Raw genomic sequence first — 19,529 nt, 5'->3', positions numbered from 1 at the left:
GAGATCTATTTAATGTCTCTTTGGAGCAGGAAGGTTCCTTGGTTCTGTTTTAAGTTAGGGACTCTAGTGACTGATAAAAATCTGGAGTTTACAATCAGATGTCTCCTAAAGCGTATAGGAAAATTAGGGCTAGTATTTGTTAGCAATGTAACATGAATGTCTATCGGATGTTCATTTTTTGCTTGGTGTTTTTACAGCAGCAGTCTCCATTAACCTTTTGTTTAGAGCAGGTGTGTCAGTCCCTCCTCAAGGGCCACAATCCAGTCTGGTTTTCAGGATTTCCCCAATGAATATGCATGAGATTTATTAGCATACAATGAAAGCACTGCATGCAAATAGATGCATATTCATTGGGGGAAATCCTGAAAACTTGACTGGATTGCGGCCCTCGAGGAGGGACTTTGACACCCCTGGTTTAGAGGGAGGAGATATTGGATAAATATTTTTTAGATTTTTACCACACCTATCTGCTCTCCCCTCCCCAAAAAAGACCAGAAGAACTAAAATCAAAACTCGGTTAATTGGTATTTAAGGAAATACCGATAGCAAGCCAAGGTGTCTTACTGTCTGTCAGATTGTCTTGCTTGAGGCTACATTACTAATAACTAGCATTATCCTAGTACAAGCAGGCAGCATATTCTCACATGTGGGTGATGTCATCCATGGAGTCGGACAGTGAAAAATGCACCGGCACTTTAAGAATTCATAAATTTTTAGACTGCCTGCCCCATGCATGCGCAAGTTGTCTTCCCGCCCAACGAGGACTTGCGGTACTTCAGTTCTTCATTTTACACGGAGCGAACAAGTTGTATTTTCTAGTGTTGCGTTGTCTTCCCACAGCTCGTTTGGTGTGAAATTTAATTTCACAGTTTTTTTTCATTTGGATTTTTAATTACTTTGTTGTGTTTTCTTTAATTTTTTTTTTTTTAAGACTTTTTGTTTAATGGCCTTAGTCTTCTTTTGAGACCTGGGGTTTCAATTTTGTGTGCAGTGGTTTTTTACGCATAAAAATTTGAGTCTAATTTAAAGAGCTGAACGGGGATGACGGGAATCCTGCGGGACCCGTGGGGACACCCCCTAGGGTCGCAGGGATCCCGTGGGGACGCCCCTCGTGCTCTCGGGGATCCCGCGGGTTCAATGCGAGGCTCATCTGATTTTCCTACCTGCCCTGCTGCAAGGCTCCTCTTCCATTTCCTGCCTGCCCTGCTGCAGCACACATAGCCAATCGGAAGTCTTCCCCGATGTCAGCGCTGATGTCAGAGGGAGGGCTTAAGCATAGCCCTCCCTTCCTCCGATGGGGGAGGGGAGAAGGACGCTCCCAAGAATAATCTATTCTTCAATACTTCAACCACTTTCAGGAAGCGATCCCATTCCTTATGTTTCATCCTTCCCTTTCCCATTTCCTTTTTTTTTTTTAATTCATTTTGAACAATGTAATTTTTCTCCTTTCCATTTCTTTATTCCCTACCACCACTTTCCAGTATGTCTAGTTAAAGTCTAAATGTTCACAATCCCCTTCTTTTTGTATTAGTTTTATCTTTTATCTTATTTTAACTTGTAAACCGGCTAGATACTTGCTGATAGTCGGTATAGTAGAATTTAATAAACTTGAAACTTGACGCTGAAAGGAAATGGGGAAGAGAGAGTTGGGAGAAGACTCTGGCAGGGAAGAAGACAGAGATGCCAGACTATGGGGGGAGCGGAGGGAAGAAGATGGGTGCCAGACCAATTTGGAAGGGGGAGAAAGGGAGAGGCACAGTAACAGAGCAAAGGGAAGACGCAGAGAGAAGAGAGACAGTGGATGGAAGGAATTGAATGAGAACATGAGGAAAGCAGAAACCAGGCAACAAAGGTAGGAAAAAAATTCTTTTTTTTTTTTTTTGGCTTCAGGATAAAGTAGTATATTAGTTGTGTTGATAAAAATTTATAAACATTAGAGGCTCTGGTAGAAACCCGTTTACAAAGTATGTATTCTTCCCAATTAATATTTCCAAATTAATAAAGTCTTTTTGCTTATTTTTAAATGGGTTTCTACCAGAGCCTTTAATTCAGTAGCATAATTAACTGAAATAACTATTTCTGAAGTTTATAGGGATGGGCGGGGACGTAGGGAATTCCTCGGGAGGACGGAGGGATTCCTCGCGAGGACGGGTGGGAGTCCTCACGGGGATGGGTGGGACTTTGGCGGGGACGGGTGGGATTTCTGTCCCCACGCAACTCTCTAGTCTAATTTAGCCACTCAAATTTTCCCATCCATGTCTTCAAAACATTGGCTAGATCATCATGGTTACAGACGATCCTCATCTTCAGTTTCATCATGTCAGTACAGTAATCACAGACCCTACAAACCCTCAACTCCAGAGTACTCCATAACATTTTAGAGTTATGGGGAACTCCTCCGATAGACCTGTTTGCATCTCCGCTCAATCAGAAGCTGCCTCAATTTTGCTCCAGACAATACTCTCTGCAGCATCTCAAGGTGGATGCATTTCTCCTGGATTGGTTGAAAAAATTATTTTATGCATTTCCACCATCCCTCTCATTCTGAAGACCTTAGTCAAACTCAAGAGAGAATCGGCCACCATGATCCTGATAGATTGAGGCTATTATATCCTGAATGCTTGAGGCTATTATATCCACTCAGCTCTCATATTACTTAGAGAGATTCTCCAATCTATCACCTTGCCAATATGGCTTCAGACCCAATTTCAGCACCAAATCCCTACTGGCCTCATTAATCTCAAAGGTTCAACAACTTCAATCTTGTAATAAGTTTGCTATCCTACTACAATTTGATCTATCTGCGGCCTTTGATGTTGTCCACCACGATATCCTAATTTACCAACTTTCTGAGAGATGCATTGATTCCACAGTCTTAGACTGGCTCTTAAAATTTTTACGATCCCGCTCTTACACTGTTAACATGAATGGCATCATGTCTTCTCCTTGGAGACCATTATGTGGTGTCCCGCAGGGATCACCTCTCTCTCCTATTCTTTTCAACATCTGTATGTCTTCTTTGAAACTCTTCCATCAATTTCCCTTTGAAACACTATATACATATGCAGATGACATCCTTGTCCTTCTTGAGATAGATTCAAACCTCACTAACTGCTCCGAGAAAATAGCTTGCATAACGAAACTCCAATCCTGGGTCCTCACTGTACAAATGAAGCTGAATGAGTCCAAAACAAAACTACTTTGGTTTGGCCCAAAACTAGATCAGCTACCCACACTCATTTCACTACCTTATGGTCCCACACTACAGATTGAATTCTCAAGTTTTGGGCATCATTAATGACTTTACGTTTTCCTTTAATGACCATCTCAATTCTGGTAAAAAAAATGTTTTTTTTTAGTTTTCACATGTTGAGAAAAATGAGATCCTGCTTCCGCCAACAACATTTTGCTGTCCTTGTACAATCAATCATTCTTTCCAGACTAGATTATTGTAACTCCATCTATCTAAGTCTAACCAAGAAAAGTCTTCAAAGACTTCAGTGGCTAGGTTGACCTTCACAAAAAGTAAATTCGATCATGTTTCCTCGCTTCTGTCAAAACTTCACTGGCTTCCAGTGATTTCTAGGGTTCACTTTAACTGTACCTGCCTAACATTCAAGATCCTACATGGCATTCTTCCTTCCTTAATTCCACTATCTTGGAATTCTTCGAGACCTGACATTACCAGATCCACCCAAAAACTTAAACTATCTTTCCCCTTGTTAAAAGGTGTCATCTATGTAGGAAATTTAGGGAAATCTCTTTTCTTCAAAATCACTGAGCTTTGGAATAACCTTCCTGTCCTGCTGCGGAATCTGGACTCCTTCCAATTATTCGGAAAGCATCTGAAAACCTGGCTTTTCTCAAAAATGTAAAGCTCACTACCCTCTTTATAACCACTAATTCTTATTATGTTTTTCCCTCATTTATTAAAGTACCTGTAAACCGTGCCAAGCTCTATCTTTATGGAGAGGATGTGGTGTATATAAACTTAAGGTTTAGTTTAGTTTAGCTTCTCAGTGGCTCTGCCTTCTACTTCGGCTGATGGTCAGAGATCCAATTCTGCTGCAGATCTTTTCTTCTCTACTCACGCAGAGTCACAGATCCATGTTACATCCCAATCTGCAGTCTCTACACTTGACAGTTTGGTACCTTTTGGTATAACTTCAACATATTTTCATCTCTCTGATCCTGTTCAAACTGTTATTGCTACATCCAGAAAACCATCTACCCAGCAATGCTAGCAACAAAAATGACACGTTTTACATCCCGGTGCTCTCCATCACCAAGAACTTTCCTCCTCTTCACTTCTGGATTATCTTCTCCATCTTTCTACTTCTGGTCTCAAAACTACTTCGGTCAGAGTCCACCTTAGTGCTGTTGGTGCTTTCCATACTCTTGTCAACAATAAACCTCTGGCGACTCCCTCTGGCAACTCATCCTCTGATTTCTGGTTTTATGAAAGGACTTTTAAACTCCAAACCTCCGCTGAAACCATCTCCAGTTGTCTGGGATCTTAATGTAGTCCTTGCCAAGTTGATGAAACCACCCTTTGAGCCACTAGCATCTACTCATTTCAAATTCCTCACTTGGAAATTAGTTTTCTTGATCGCAGTCACTTCTGCTCGTCGAGTTAGCGAACTCCAAGCATTGGTTTCTGACCCACCATATACAGTATTTCATCATGACAGTCATTCTACACACTCATCCTAAATTCATTCCAAATGTTAGCACAGAATTTCATCTGAATCAATCCATTGTGCTTCCAGTCATCTTTCCAAAGCCTCATTCTCATCCTGGAGAAGCAGCTCTTCATACATTGGACTCTAAGCGGACTTTGCATACTATTTGCAAAGGACTAAATCACACAGGACTTCACCTCAACTGTTGATCTCCTTTGATCCCAATAGACTAGGCCGACCTGTCACCAAGAGAACTATTTCCTCATGGCTAGTGGCCTGCATTTCCTTCTGCTATGCTCGGGCTGGGTTGTACCTCAAGGGACGTGTTACAGCACACAAAGTTTGAGCGATGGCATCCTCAGTGGCTTTCTTGCAATCCACTCTCATTGATGAAACTTGCAAAGCAGCCACTTGGTCCTCAATCCACAGTTTCACATCTCACTACTGTCTAGAATCCTATTCCGGATGAGATGGTCATTTCGGCCAAGCAAAATTATAGAATCTATTTTCTTCATGATGGCCAACTCTCCCTTCATCCCATTGCAGTAAGCTAGGGTGTCCCACATGTGAGAATATGCTGCCTGCTTGACCTAAGATAAAGCATAGTTACTTACTGTAACAGGTGTTATTCGGACACAGCAGGCAGATATTCTCGCATTCCTTTCACCTCCCCTGGTTGGCTTCTTAGCTTGCTTACAGAGATGAGGTACCATGAGCCCTCATCTGGCAGGAAGACACTCGCGCATGCACAGTATGGGCAGGCTAAAAGCTTATGAATTCTTAAAGTGCTGGGCTCCTTGGATGACATTGCCCACAGGTGAAAATATCTGCCTGCTGTCTCCAGACCTATTTCAGTAAGTAACTGTGCTTTTTCTGAAAACATTTTACTGACACTAGCTCTAATTTTAGTATTACTTGCCCATATTTTTAAATTGGGCAGTGAGATTAAATATTTTGTCATTGCCTATTTGCTGCAAAGGATGAGAAGATACTGCTTTTAAAATATACACACATTTTGCTTAAGTGTTGGTTACCCAGTAAAGTATTTTGTTCTGAAGCATGTGCCATGGCGGTTGGCTTCTGAAAGTAGTCTGAAATTTCTCTGTTTTAAAATGATTTTCCTCCTTTTTTAGCTAAAACTTGAAGATCGTTCTCTTGTGCCCCGTGATGTAGTCAGACGCCTGGGTTCAAACGTAAGTGCTATTTTACTTCTTGCCTGCTTTTTACTCGATCTGTTCTGACCAGTGAAAACAGTATATTGAAATTCTAGTGACTTAAATTCTCTTCTAGGTGATGTGTGTGTAAGTGTACTGTACTGAATGTGAATTTAAAAAATGTTAACACTGGCAAACTTTTTTTTTTTTTTTGTAAGAACACCATTGCTGATTGTACCATATAGTGAGATCCCCACTTTCTTTAGCAGTAAATGGAAGTAGTGTGGTGTTCTTATACAGTGAATCTGACAAGACAAAAAATAAACAATAGAAATTACAGGAGAGGATTAGCTAATCACAGTAGAATACCTGTTCAAAGTAAGATTCAGGCCCCAGGACAGCTAGACAGAAGGAAAAATGGGAGTTTTCCTTTGGACCTGAGCTCTGTTTGTACCAGTTCTGCATTGCTATAACAAACTGAAAGGCAGATTGGAGTTTTCACATGAATAGGGCATAAAGATCACCCTTGTTAAAGTCTTAAAAGTATATTTTCCAGAATGTCAAAAGATGCTTTGTCATCCCTATATAACCTGTGCTTAATGAGTCTTTCCTCCATTGCTGCAGGCATATAAGGCAGATAGCCATGGCTCACTATTCTGTCAAGGAATCCTATAAGCATGCTTAAGTCATATTATTTTAGAGACAGTAGGGAAAGGAAGCAACAGTATGGAAGGAAGAGAGTATTTAGAGTATGTATTGCAGTATATCGCAAACTGTGTGCATACTAGTGTGCCGCAGCAGATTCCAGGTGTGCCCTGAAACGCCAGCAAGGAGGAGAGGCGCTGGTGCTCGCTGACTGCTTACAGGATGTGTCTCTTTACGGCGAGAAGCACGTCCTGTAGGCAGGCAGCCAGCACCGACGATTCTCCTCTCCCCGCACCTCCCCTCCTCTAGGATCCCCCACCAGCCAAGTGACAGGTTCAGGATCGCGGTCGGAGGGCCTCCATGCATGAGTGGAGATTGACATGATGACATCATGCATGCTTGTGACTTCTTTGTGTAAATGTTCGCACACTTCAGATGCCTTTCAGCTGGGGCACTAGGTTTAGAGTGCCTTGGTACCAAAAAGTTTGTGGGACATTGATGTATTGAGTACTGTCCAGGGAGAGAGAAAGGGGCTGTTAAAGTACAGTATATGAGGTAAAACTAGAGACTGATGGGTGCCAATCCCCAAAATAATTTTTCTCCTTTATCTCAGTTCTTTGGCAGTCTATACCCCAGGATAGCAAGCTGGCTCAAAGGAGGGGGGTGGGAGTGGAGAGGTTTTACTCTGAAAATTCTCTTTCCTTAGCATCAGCAGCAGATAAATCCAGAGACTAGTGGGTCATGCCCATCATCTACCTGCAGGTGGAGATAGAGAGCACTGAGTTGACTGTCTTATTGGATGGAAAGCCTCCTGGCTATTAGCATCCATTAGCATGCTCTTTATCTCCAGCAGGCAGATGGATGGTAGTTTGCTTAGCTCCTGATTTTCTGCTTCTAATTTAGCTCTGAGTTGCTGTTGCTTGCTTCAGATGAGCTAAGGGATATCTGGCTGAGCAGTGCCAACTTTGGGGGCCACACTTTGACCCCCCCCCCCAGAGGTCCATACCCCACCCTACCTCCTACTTTGAAGGGGGTTTGGTGCCTTAGCTAGAGGGTCTGCCTTTTTGAGTTATTTGCATGTGGAATTACAAAAAAATCCAAGTTTAAACACATTTTGGAAAAACGTTTTGACATGGTTGTCTAAAATTAGAACTTTATTTTGGTCTTTGTAGGATATATTTTGAAGATTAATTTGTGCTATAAATCTTGCTGTCGATCATTTTGGTTAACTTGTGAAACCTGCATTTGTACGGTTTTGTTTTTAAATTATTTTTGTCTGTTGAACTTCTTGTTAAGAGAAATAGCGGAGGGAACCCACAGGAAGACGAGTCCAGTGCAAGCCAACGCCGGGATGAGGAAAGATGGAAGTGCACCGAGGACACTGGCTTGCGGCTAGAGAGATGGAAGTGCATTGAGGACACGGGCCTGCGCCTAGAGAGATGGAAGTGCACTGAGGACACAGAGCTGCGGCTAGAGAGACATGAGAAGATAAAGATGATAGCAATCGTCATGGGGGACTCCATCATCCAACAAGTCGACATCCACATACGGGAGGAAGAAAGGATTGGTTGGTGACCTGCCTACCAGGAGCCAAGGTAGAGGATATAGTGAGCCGCATCGACAGGATCATCAACAGTGAGGAAGGGGGAGATACGGTGGTGGTGATCCACATTGGAACAAACAACGTAAGCAACAGGAACTACAGGGAAACACTGAAAGACCAGTTCCAGATGCTAGGAAGGAAGCTGAAGATTAGAATGCCGAGGGTAGCGTTCTCGGAGATCTTGCTGGTACCCAGGGCTGACGGGAAGAGGCAGACGGAACTGCAAGCAGTCAATGCATGGATGAGGCGCTGGATGATGTGCTAGGAGAAGAGCAAGCTATACAGGAAGGATGGACTCCACCTCAGCGGAGACGGAACGAGGCTACTTGCAAGCAACATCGCGCAAGAAATTAAGAAGTTTTTAAACTAAGAAGAAGGGGAAAGCCAACAGTCGAACAAGAGTTGATGGTTCGGGAAACGGTATACCCAGAGGATATCGTGCAAGAAGATTGCAGGGAAGACTCACCAGATCATAGGCAAGATAGAAATCCCGATGGATCAAAAGGGACGGAAGCGAGGGAGACAGAAAGGGGAAGGAAATGCAAGAAAGTAACAGGCCGCAAACTTAAGTGTATGTACACAAACACAAGGAGCCTAAGGAATAAAATGGGGGAATTGGAAGTTATGGGACACTGTGCTACTGAGATACAAGCTATACTGCAGAGACAGAGTAGGACAAAAAGGTGGGTATGTTGCCCTATACATAAAAGAAGGAATAGAGTCTACCAGAGAGAACATGCCAGAAATGAACAATAAAGTAGAGTCTCTATGGGCCAAAATACCGGGAACAAATGGAACGGATACGAATATCGGCATCTACTACCGGCCACCAGGGCAGTCCGAAGAGACTGATGGAAAAATGACGGACGAGATTAAACACAAAAGCAAGGGAGGCAGCACAGTTATCATGGGTGACTTCAATTATCCGGGGATAGATTGGAACCTAGGCAACTCCAGCTGCAGTAGAGAGACCAAGTTCCTGGCTGCTGTAGGCGATTGCTTCCTGGAACAACTTATCAAGGAAAATACGAGAGGAAATGCAATTCTGGACTTAATTCTAAATGGACTACAAGGTCCAGCACAAAGTATAGAAGTAGAAGGGACAATGGGAAACGGTGATCACAATATAATCCACTTCAACCGGGATATAGGAACAAAAAATCGATCCAGAATGACTGCCACTTTACTGAATTTCCAAAAAGGGAACTAGGAAGGGATGAGAGTCATGGTGAGGAAGAGGATAAGCACTGTAAATATGCTAGAGCAAGCATGGTCCCTTTTTAAGGACACAGTCACCGAGGTGCAAAATATATATATATATATACCGTGTATCAACAAGAGTTCCACAAGGAAGAAGAACAAGGAACTGGCATGGCTCACTTTAGCAGTGAAGGAAGCGATCAGAGACAAGAAGACTTTGTTTAAGAAATGGAAAAGGACAAAAATGGACGAAAACTGGAAAAAGCACAAATATAAAAGCAAGTGCCATAAGGCGGTAAGAGGGGCCAAAAAAGACAGGAGAAAATAGCCAAGAAGGCAAAAAATTTTAAGCTGTTCTTTCAATATATTAAGGGGAAATGACCCGCAAAGGAAGCGGTGGGGCCATTAGATGACCATGGAATAAAGGGAGTACTAAAGGAGGACAAAGCCGTCACCGACAAACTTAACACATTTTTTGTGTCTGTATTTACCGAAGAGGATATATCCAATATACCAGAAGCAGGCAGGCTATACACAAGAAATGAAGATGGGAAACTGACAGGGTTGATGGTCAATCTAGAAGAGGTATGCAGGCAGATTGATAGGCTTAAAAACGATAAATCCCTGGGACCGGATGGCATCCACCTGAGGGCAATCAAGGAACTGAAAAGGGTTATAGCTGAACTGCTTCAACTAATAGCCAATCTGTCGATCAAATCAGGAAGTGGCGAATGTTACGCCGATCTTCAAGAAAGGTTCGAGGGGAGATCCGGGAAACTACAGACCAGTGAGTCTGACTTCGGTACCGGGAAAGATGGTAGAGGTGCTGATAAAGGACCACATCATTGATCACCTTGACAGACACAATCTGATGAGGACCAGCCAGCACGGCTTCTGCAAAGGAAGATCTTGCTTGACAAACTTATTGCACTTCTTTGAGGGAGTAAACAGGCAGATAGACAATCTAGATATAGACGGTCGACATCGTATATCTAGATTTTCAGAAGGCGTTAGACAAGGTCCCGCATGAACGTCTACTTCAAAAAATTGTGAGCCATGGAATTGAGGGTGATAATACTCACGTGGATTAAAAATTGATTGACTGATAGGAAACAGAGAGTGGGAGTAAATGGACAATACTCGGACTGGAAAAGTGTCACGAGTGGAGTGCCACAGGGTTCGGTGCTCGGACCCATGCTCTTCAACATATTTATAAACTACCTGGAAATTGGTACGACGAGTGAGGTGATTAAATTTGCGGACGATACAAAGTTATTCAGAGTAGTGAGGACACAGAAGGACTGTGAAGACCTACAACGAGACATAAACGCACTCGAAGAATGGGCCGTGAATTGGCAAATGAGGTTCAACGTGGATAAGTGCAAGGTGATGCATGTTGGTAACAAAAGTTTTATATGCACGAATACAGGATGTCTGGTGCTGTACTCGGAGAGAGCCCCCAGGAGAGAGACTTGAGAGTGCTTGTAGACAAGTCAATGAAGCCATCGAAGCAATGTGCAGCAGCGGTGAAAAGGGCAAACAGAATACTAGGGATTTAAGAAGGGGTCACAAACAGATCAGCCGCTGTATCGGGCCATGGTGTGCCCTCACCTGGAATACTGTGTCTAGCACTGGTCGTACATGAAAAAGGACATAGTGCTGCTCGAAAGAGTCCAGAGAAGAGCAACAGAAATGGTTAAGGGACTGGAGGAGTTGCCGTACAATGAGAGGCTAGAGAAACTGGGCCTCTTTTCCCTTGTAAAGAGGGGACATGATCGAAACATTCAAGATATTGAAGGGAATAGATTTAGTAGAGAAAGAGATTGTTCACCCTCTCCAAGGTAGAGAGAGTGAGAGGGCACTCTCTAAAGTTAAAAGGGGATAGACTCCGTACAAACATAAGGAAGTTCTTCTTCACCCAGAGTGTGGTAGAAATCTGGAACGATCTTCCAGAGGCTGTTATAGGGGAGAGCACCCTCTAGGGATTCAAGAAAAGGTTAGATAAGTTCCTGTTGAACCAAAATGTACGCAGGTAAGGCTAGACTCAAATAGGGCACTGGTCTTTGACCTAAGGGCTGCCGTGTGAGCGGACTACTGGGCACGATGGACCACTGGTCTGACCCAGCAGCAGCAATTGTTATGTTCTTAAATTCCAAATGCAATGAGGGGGAGGGGAGTCTTTGGGCTTGTAGTCTAACAGCACATGCCTACATTTCTCACCTTTACCTGACTAAGGAAGATCTCAGGAAGCAACCCTGCAGTGCATTATGGAGGCAGTAATCATCAGAAAATGTTGGTAAATTATGCATATGTAATTTTCCTAGCAGAGGGTAGGCAGTTCTCAAACTGCCTAATTTCATGGGTACAGTTTTACCTATTAAAGGATGTATTGTGAGAGAACAGAGCACATTTTAAATTTTATCTAATTTTATATATATTTTAGATAAAGATGCTAAAATATTGGGGAAATCCACTGCTTATTCCTAGAATGATAAGCAACATAAAATTTGTTTTACTACTTGGGATCTAGCTAGGTACTTGGGACCTGGGTTGGCCACTTTTGGAAATAGGATGCTGGGCTTGAGGGACCTTTGGTCTGTCCAAGTAGGGCAATCCTTATGTTCTAATTATGAATCTGTGTACCTGTATAGCCTCTTCTAGCCTAATTTTCATAAGCTCTTACATATGCAGAGTCAAGCCAGAAATACTGTAGAACACAAGAATCCATATGCCACTCTCCAAGCTTTGCTTGCTAGTCTATTAAGCATACAAAGTTTTTAACTGCATAGAAGATGCCATATCAGGCTGTTTCTTCATCATGCACTCTCGAGTCAGAAGAGAAGATACAGTAGAATGCTAATAGAATTTATCTTTACATACTAGTAATAAACATCTCTAATGGGCCATTATCATTTGAGGATTTTAAGCAAGCAAAATGGAATAAGCCATGCTTATCAAGGCAGTCTGCAATATGCTTTTATAGGCAAAGGTAGGGATGGCGGGGACAGATCAACCAAATATTCCAAGACTCGTAGATTAAAACATGCATGACAACACAGCACAATGGATGAGGACAGTTCAGCCTATAGTGGCTTTTAATGTTGTTAGGAATGTAATTTGTGGGACTAGAAAGAGGATAGTATGTGAATAAATAGAACAGAACCCAGTCTTACATAATACAGGTATCTTATCACCAGTCTGCTTGAATTTGGCAGCCTGTCTGATCATTCTTATTAAATGCAATCTGAAGCTCAGTGTTTAACTTGGTTGTTTCAATTTTTACCCTCCTACAGGATGGTCAGTGTGGGACAGTGATTGATGTCAATATCGACTGTGCGGTGAAGCTGGTTGGAACAAATTGTGTTCTGTATCCCGTCAACAGCAGAGACTTATTGCATATCTGGGTGAGGCCATTTGGGGAGCTATTTGAATCTCAGATTAGGGATTTGAGGAGACACAGGCAAACTTTACCCTGGTTGCAGTGTCTAGTGACATGGAGCTGCCAACCAAAGTACTACATGTAGTGGCAATAGGGGTGATATTAAAAGCATTTTTTGTGGACAAAACAGCAATTTTGTGTATTTGTTACTCCCCCCATACCCCTTTACTATGGGGGGGGAATTACCTGCATTAGGATCACAAGTAAAAGGCAAAAAAGTATGCATAGTACTGATATTTTCAAAACCAGCACACATTTCCTGCACTCATCTGCATCTATTTCAAAGTGAGGATAAATGCATGTGCTTAGCTTTAAACCTTTTTCCCTGTCTGCATTTGTTTTCAAAAAGGAAAAACATATGTGATTCTTTTTTTTTGTTGTTTTTTTTTAACTTATTTTTATTGACAGTGAACAGTATACCACCCAACAGGGTACAATCTCAAACATCAATGATATAAAAGTGGTCCAATAAGGTTCTACCAATTGTGATGTTTCTTTTTGAAAACAAGTTTGCTGTTTCATGGATACTAGTGCTGCCCGATACAGGAAAAAAAAATTTCGATTTGATTCAGCCTATTGAATCGATTTTTTTCGATTCGATTTTCCTGCCCAATTGGGTGGTGGTGTGTTGTTTTTTTTGTTTTGGAGTTTTGTTGTTTTTTGTTTTGTTGGGTTTTTTTTTGTTTTTTTTTCCAAACATCCTAGTAGGTTTATTTTATAGCCTTTTCACCCAGTCCACCCCCTTTGCCCTCTCCCACCCACACTGGCGCTGTGTTGTAAACAAAATAAACAAAAAAGACTTTTCCTCTCTTTGTTAAATCCTAGCTCACGTTGTGGTCTAATACCAGCTTTGGCAGGATACACATATCAAATCTGACACACTGTAATCGCAAAATGAAAAATAATATTTATTTTTTCTACCTTTTGTTGTTTGGTTGTTATTCAAATCATTTTGGTCCCAGGCTCTGCAACAAATGTCTTCTGATAACTCGCTTGACAGGGTCTCATGCCCATTTGTTGCTTTCTTCTTTCGCCGTGCTAACTATCCATCTCTGTCCTCCCCTTCCGTTTCCCTCCCCTCCCCTGGAGGTCTGGCATCTTTCTTTTTTTTGTCTCTAATCCCGTAGCTGCAGCAATGAACCTTACCATCCCCAGATCCACTATCTCTCCTTTTCTCAACTACCCTTTCATCCAGCATCTCTTTCTCCTTCCCCACCAGCTCTCCCTTTCCCTTTCTAACTATCCTCCTATCCAGTATCTCTATCCCCCCTCTACACCATCCCTCATATCCAACTTCTCTCCCTTTCTGTTCCTTCCCTCCCTAAATCTCATTATCCACCATCTCTCTCCCTCTCCTGTTTTTAGATCCATTATTTCTCTCCCCCATCTCCCCTATCCTTGATCTCCCCAAGTCCCTCTCCCCTCTCCTTGATATCCCCCAAGTCCATCTCCCCCCTCCCCCCGCCCACCAAGTTCATCTCTCCCATCCATCTTTTCCCCATATCTCCCTCTCCAGTCCACCAACTCCCTCAAGTCCATCTCCCCTCTCCCCCTTCTACCTTTATTCTGATGTTACAACATGTTGCCGGTGGCAGTAGTGATTTAGCGATCCACTCCTGCTACTGCTCCTTGCGTTGTCTTTCCACTGCGGCCCACCTCAGTGAAAACTTCCTATTTCTGTTTGGGCGGCCGAATGGAGAGAAGACGCCCGGAGTTGCGGCAGGGTAGTAAATCACATTTGCTACCGCCGCATTTGCCTGGCTGGGGAGGAGAGAGCCTTGCTGCCGCCGATCTGCACGCAGAGGTCTGTTCGGCTTTCCCTCTACCACCAGAGTCCTTGCTTCTGATGTAACTTCCAGTTTTGCGAAACCGGAAGTTATATTAGATGGAAGGACTCCGGTGGCAGAGGGAAAGCCCAAACGGGTCTCTAGCAAGGGGGCCGACAAATTGGTAAGTTCGATTTTTTGTTGTTTTTTTTTTGCCAAAACAAATCAATTCTAATCGATTCACCCGAAGTGAATCGATTAGAATCGCGAATCGGGCAGCACTAATGGATACAACATGCCTGCAACATTGCAGACTAGATTTAATCCACACCATGTGATCATGCAGAAATTCAGAATTTTATATCCATTGTTTGTGATTTAGTATCATGAAGGCAGTGCTCAACGTGGCAAGAGGGATGTAGGTATGCAGCCATAAAGGGTTTTGCCTTTGAGTCAGGAAGCACAATATAAATTTGTGGTGGTGTTAGGATAATTCCAACCAGCACTTTTATAGGACCCATTTCATAAAGAATTTTTTGCCAACTCTGACATCACCCTCCCCCCTTAGAAAAAAAACTCATTAACACATCCTGTTAAGTTCAAGAATGGATAATGTTGCTGGGCCATGCTTCAGATTAGTGCATTCAAATAAACGATCAAGATCTGAAATACAGAAAATTTAAAATATCAGATCTTGGAGAAGCAGATTTTAGGTGGGTTTGAAAACCGATCAGAAATTAAGATGTGCACTCTTCCCCCCCCCCTTGTATAAATTGTAAACTGTGTTTAAATTCATGTAATAACATGTTTATTAAGAGATGGTCTGTTGTATTAGTATGCTGCTTTTCTTGTAACTCAAAACACATTGGTGTAGTTTGGGATGAGCATCTGATATGCAGCATTGCCTCCTCTCCTTCTCACACCCTCCCAAATCTCATGTAAACAGGTAATATATTAGTTCATTCTCTTATAATTTCTAAATTGGATTACTGCAATTCTCTTCTAATTAACATAACACAAAAAGAAAATAGACGTCTCCAAATCATCCAAAACACATCAATCAAGTTAATTCATAACGCAAAAAAATTCGACCATGTCACTCCTTTGCTTATTAAATCACACTGGCTTCCCATAACTCATAGAATAACCTTTAAAATTCTGTTTTTGGTGTACAAAACATTATGCTTCAATGAACCCCAATTTATAGCAAAAATGATCATCCCTCACAGACCTTCTCGATCCTTAAGATCCTCTTCTTCACAACTGCTTTCAATCCCTTCGCTTAGAATAATAGGCACACGACGCAATGATATGTTCTCTGTTAAAGCCCCTGCATTGTGGAACTCTCTTCCAAATTTTATTAAAAATGAAAAAGACCTTGCCTCTTTTAAGAAAATTTTAAAGACTTATTTATTTCAAGATGCTTTCGATGCATAAAAATTAATACTTCAGGTTTCCATATTCTTCTTCTTTTTAAAACCCGTTACTACCCAATGTTTTTTCCCATTGATGTTAAATTCTTAACTTAAAATTGTAACTTTCCACCTTCTATCCCACCTCTCATGTTTGTCCAATGTTATGTATAATTTGTTGAAAATTTTTTGTTACTTTAATTGTATAACCACACTCTGATGGTTTTTATATTGTTAATCGCTTAGATATTGTTATAAGCGATCCATCAAATGAATATTAAACTTGAAACTTAAACTAAAAGGAGGTAAACTTTAAGCATGACATAATACTTTTCATTGAAAGGGTTGCAGATAACTGAAATGTCCTCCTGGTCAAGGTCCTAGACACAAAAACCAGTCATGGAATTAAAAAAAAGCATGGGATGAATTCAGAGGGTCCACTTGTATGTGGTGGTTTAAAACCCCCCCAGAACATCTGGATAAAAACCTTTACACAAGCATTTCAAAGATTGCAGTGAGATACATAGAGGTGATGGGCAAGCACTCATGCAAGCAGAAAACACAGAGCAGACCAGTAGTACCAGGAAAGTTACACTTTTTATTAAACAATCAAAACCTGATGTGGCAGTGTTTTGCCTTTCAGGCTACATCAGGGGTAGATGCTAGTAGGAGATAAATACTAGAGAATGACATGGAGACAATTTTTTTCCCTGTCCTCACGGGAACTCATTTTCCGGTCCCCATGAGTTCTTTGTACCTGCCCCATTCCTGCATGCTCTGTCCTCATCTGCATGAGCCTCAAACACTTCAAAATCATAACTTGTGCGGTTAAGGCTAAGCTTACAGGAATGGGGCAAGGACAGGGACAGCGACATAACTTGTGGGGACAGGATGGAGAAATTGAGTTCTTGCAGGGATGGGAACAAATTTGTCCCCATGTCATTCTCAAATAAATACAAACTCCCCCTTTTTACAAGCAAAGTTTTTCATACGCACATTTCAGTCAGCATTCAGATACTGAGAGGCAGCACCTGTCCTCCCCTCTCAGGGTAAAAAATGGTTTTGTATTTAGTAATTGTAAAAAAAAAAAAACCAACAACAAACAGCTGATGGAATATGCATAGCTCAAAAGTCCTGCTGTGGGAATGTCTTTGCCTTCGTTCATCCACTATGAAATTACTTCTAACATATTTATTTGCTTTTTAATAGCCCTTCATGTATGGAGACTACATAGCCTATGAAAGCTGGCTAGGCAAGGTTTACGATTTGAAGGACCAGATTATTCTGATGCTGTCCAATGGTGCAAGGTAGTGAACCAGTCCTGCTGCTTTTGCTAAATCTGCTTCTGTCTAAGAATTGGTACCTGATGTTTGATACTCAGATTTAATGTTAAGGCTGCTGGCTACAGCCCAGGGCTATGAGATAGAAGATGTTGGTTTTCATTTAAATTCTACCAGTGCTGTGATGTTTCTCTCACCTTGCTTTCCTTAAGATAGTGAAATAATGTGCCAGTGTTCCTTCAAGAAAGTCATTCACACTGTCTTTGTGAATGTGGTGTTGTGCCTAATTTGATTATTAGGCACCATACCACATGCATAAAGGCAATGTAAATGACTTTTCATGAAGGAACACTGGCATGTATCGTCTCGTGTGTTTTAATGTACAGCGTTGTGCGCTTCTGGTAGCGCTATAGAAATGAATAGTAGTAGTATTTTTTTGAGTCTTTATGCCTTGTATTGGATGAATAGAGCATTATCCCAGGACAAGCAGGCAGCATATTCTTAACACATGGGTGACGTCACCGACGGAGCCCTCGGTACGGACCTTTTTAACTAGAAGTTTCTAGTTGGCCGCACCGCGCGAGTGCCTTCCCGCCCGACGGAGGAGTGCGTGGTCCCCAGTTTCTTCGTTTCCGCGGAGCGAAGAAGACGCGTGTATTTTTTCAACGGCCGTTGAAATCACTTTTTGCCTTCCCGCTCGCGCTTTTTTTCTAAATTTTTCTCCTCTACCTTCGGGTTTCCTTTTTTCTTTGAATTGCAAAAAAAAAAAAAAAAAAAACTTTGATTTTTTCCTTTTTCTTTCGTTTTTGCCCCGGCGGGGCCTGTTGCCATTATACAGGCCTCGGACTTCGATTTTGCGGAGGCTGTCTTCCCCTTCATGCCCCCGCAGGTCGGTTTTAAGAAGTGCCAGCGGTGTGCACGCCCGATCTCCGTATCTGACCCACACAATTGGTGTTTGCAGTGCCTGGGTCCGGAGCATCGGGCGGACTCCTGCACCCGCTGTGCCACTTTGCAAAAACGAACTCTTAAAAACCGAAGAATCCAGCAAACCCTTCTCTTCGGCACCGAGTCGGCGATGGATTCCTCACCTTCAACGGCGGTACCGCAAAAATCGGCACCGTCAAGCTCGACACCGACCGACCCCGCATCGGCGCCACTGGCGCCAGGTAAGCCGGCTAAGAAGCCTTCCTCTTCCCTCGAGCGCCCTCCTGCTACGGTGGCGACACCGTCCCTACCGGCATCGCACCGGTCCCGTAAACGCTCCGCCCCGATATCGGTGAGTGCCTCGTCATCGGCCTCCTCATCGCCGGGGCGTGGAGCGGCATCCAAGGAACCGAAGAAAAAGAAAGCGGTTCCGATGCCACCCCTAGATGACCGTATCTCGGCCATTCTACAAACTCAGCTTCAGGAGCAGTTGAAGAAACAACTTGAACAACTGCTACCCTCTATCCTGGCACCGCTCCTTCCGGTACCAGACCGGCCCGAGCCCCGCACCGAGCCCCCGGTGTCCACTCCTTCGGTACCGGTAAACACCTCGATGCCGATCCTTTCGGCCCAACAACTTCATGATGATCCAGTGGTTCATTCTCAACCCACAGTGGATCCTCCTCGGCACCAGGCGGTACGGCACTCTTCTCGGGACCGAGAACGACGCCGATCGTCCTCCCCTGGGACCGTTTCGGTACGCTCTGGTAAATCTTTGTCCAAGACTCGCCACACCGCACCCTCCACCCCGGTGTCCCGACATGCACCAGAGGTCAGGGATCCTGATTTATGGGAGGAGACTCCTCTCGGTACCGAGGAGGATCCCTCCTCATCTGATGAGGAACCATCGGCACCTGATGCCACCTCTAAACCTGAACAGTCCTCTTTTTCTAAATTTCTGAGGGAAATGTCTGCTGCTCTGTCCCTTCCCCTGGAATCTGACTCCAAAAAGTCCCAAGCCTTTTTGGAAGCCTTAGACTTTGAGCAACCTCCTAAGGAGTTCCTCAAGCTTCCGGTGCATGACATCCTACGGGAGACATTCTACAAAAACTTGGAAAATCCCCTCACGGTACCGGGAGCTCCCCGTAAACTGGACAACCTTTACCGTGTCATCCCTATTCCTGGATTCGACAAATCTCAATTGCCCCATGAGTCCCTTCTGGTGGAATCCACCTTAAAAAAGACTCAGGGCTCCAGTGTCTATGCCTCTACCCCTCCTGGCAGAGAAGGTAAGACCATGGACAAGTTTGGCAAGAGGCTTTACCAGAATGCCATGCTTGCCAACAGGGCAAACAACTATTCCTTCCATTTTTCCTTCTATCTCAAACACTTGGTCCAACAGCTGTCTGCCCTCCAGAAGTACC

General features: G+C 43.1%; 1 protein-coding gene across 2 annotated transcripts in view; it reads left to right on the top strand.

The window, feature by feature from the left end:
* Nucleotides 1-19,529, top strand: part of UBE2O (ubiquitin conjugating enzyme E2 O) — a 145,893-nt gene that overhangs the window by 42,301 nt on the left and 84,063 nt on the right. For both annotated transcript variants that reach the window (XM_033961072.1, XM_033961073.1), the window contains exons 2-4: nucleotides 5,816-5,875; nucleotides 12,578-12,688; nucleotides 17,111-17,208. In XM_033961072.1, coding sequence (XP_033816963.1) covers nucleotides 5,816-5,875; nucleotides 12,578-12,688; nucleotides 17,111-17,208 — 269 coding nt within the window. The remainder of the gene's footprint in view (nucleotides 1-5,815; nucleotides 5,876-12,577; nucleotides 12,689-17,110; nucleotides 17,209-19,529) is intronic.

Source organism: Geotrypetes seraphini, chromosome 10, assembly GCF_902459505.1.
Source record: "Geotrypetes seraphini chromosome 10, aGeoSer1.1, whole genome shotgun sequence".
Lineage (NCBI taxonomy): Eukaryota > Metazoa > Chordata > Amphibia > Gymnophiona > Dermophiidae > Geotrypetes > Geotrypetes seraphini.
Note: the sequence above shows the minus strand (reverse complement) of the source record. Positions and strands in the feature narration are given on the sequence as shown.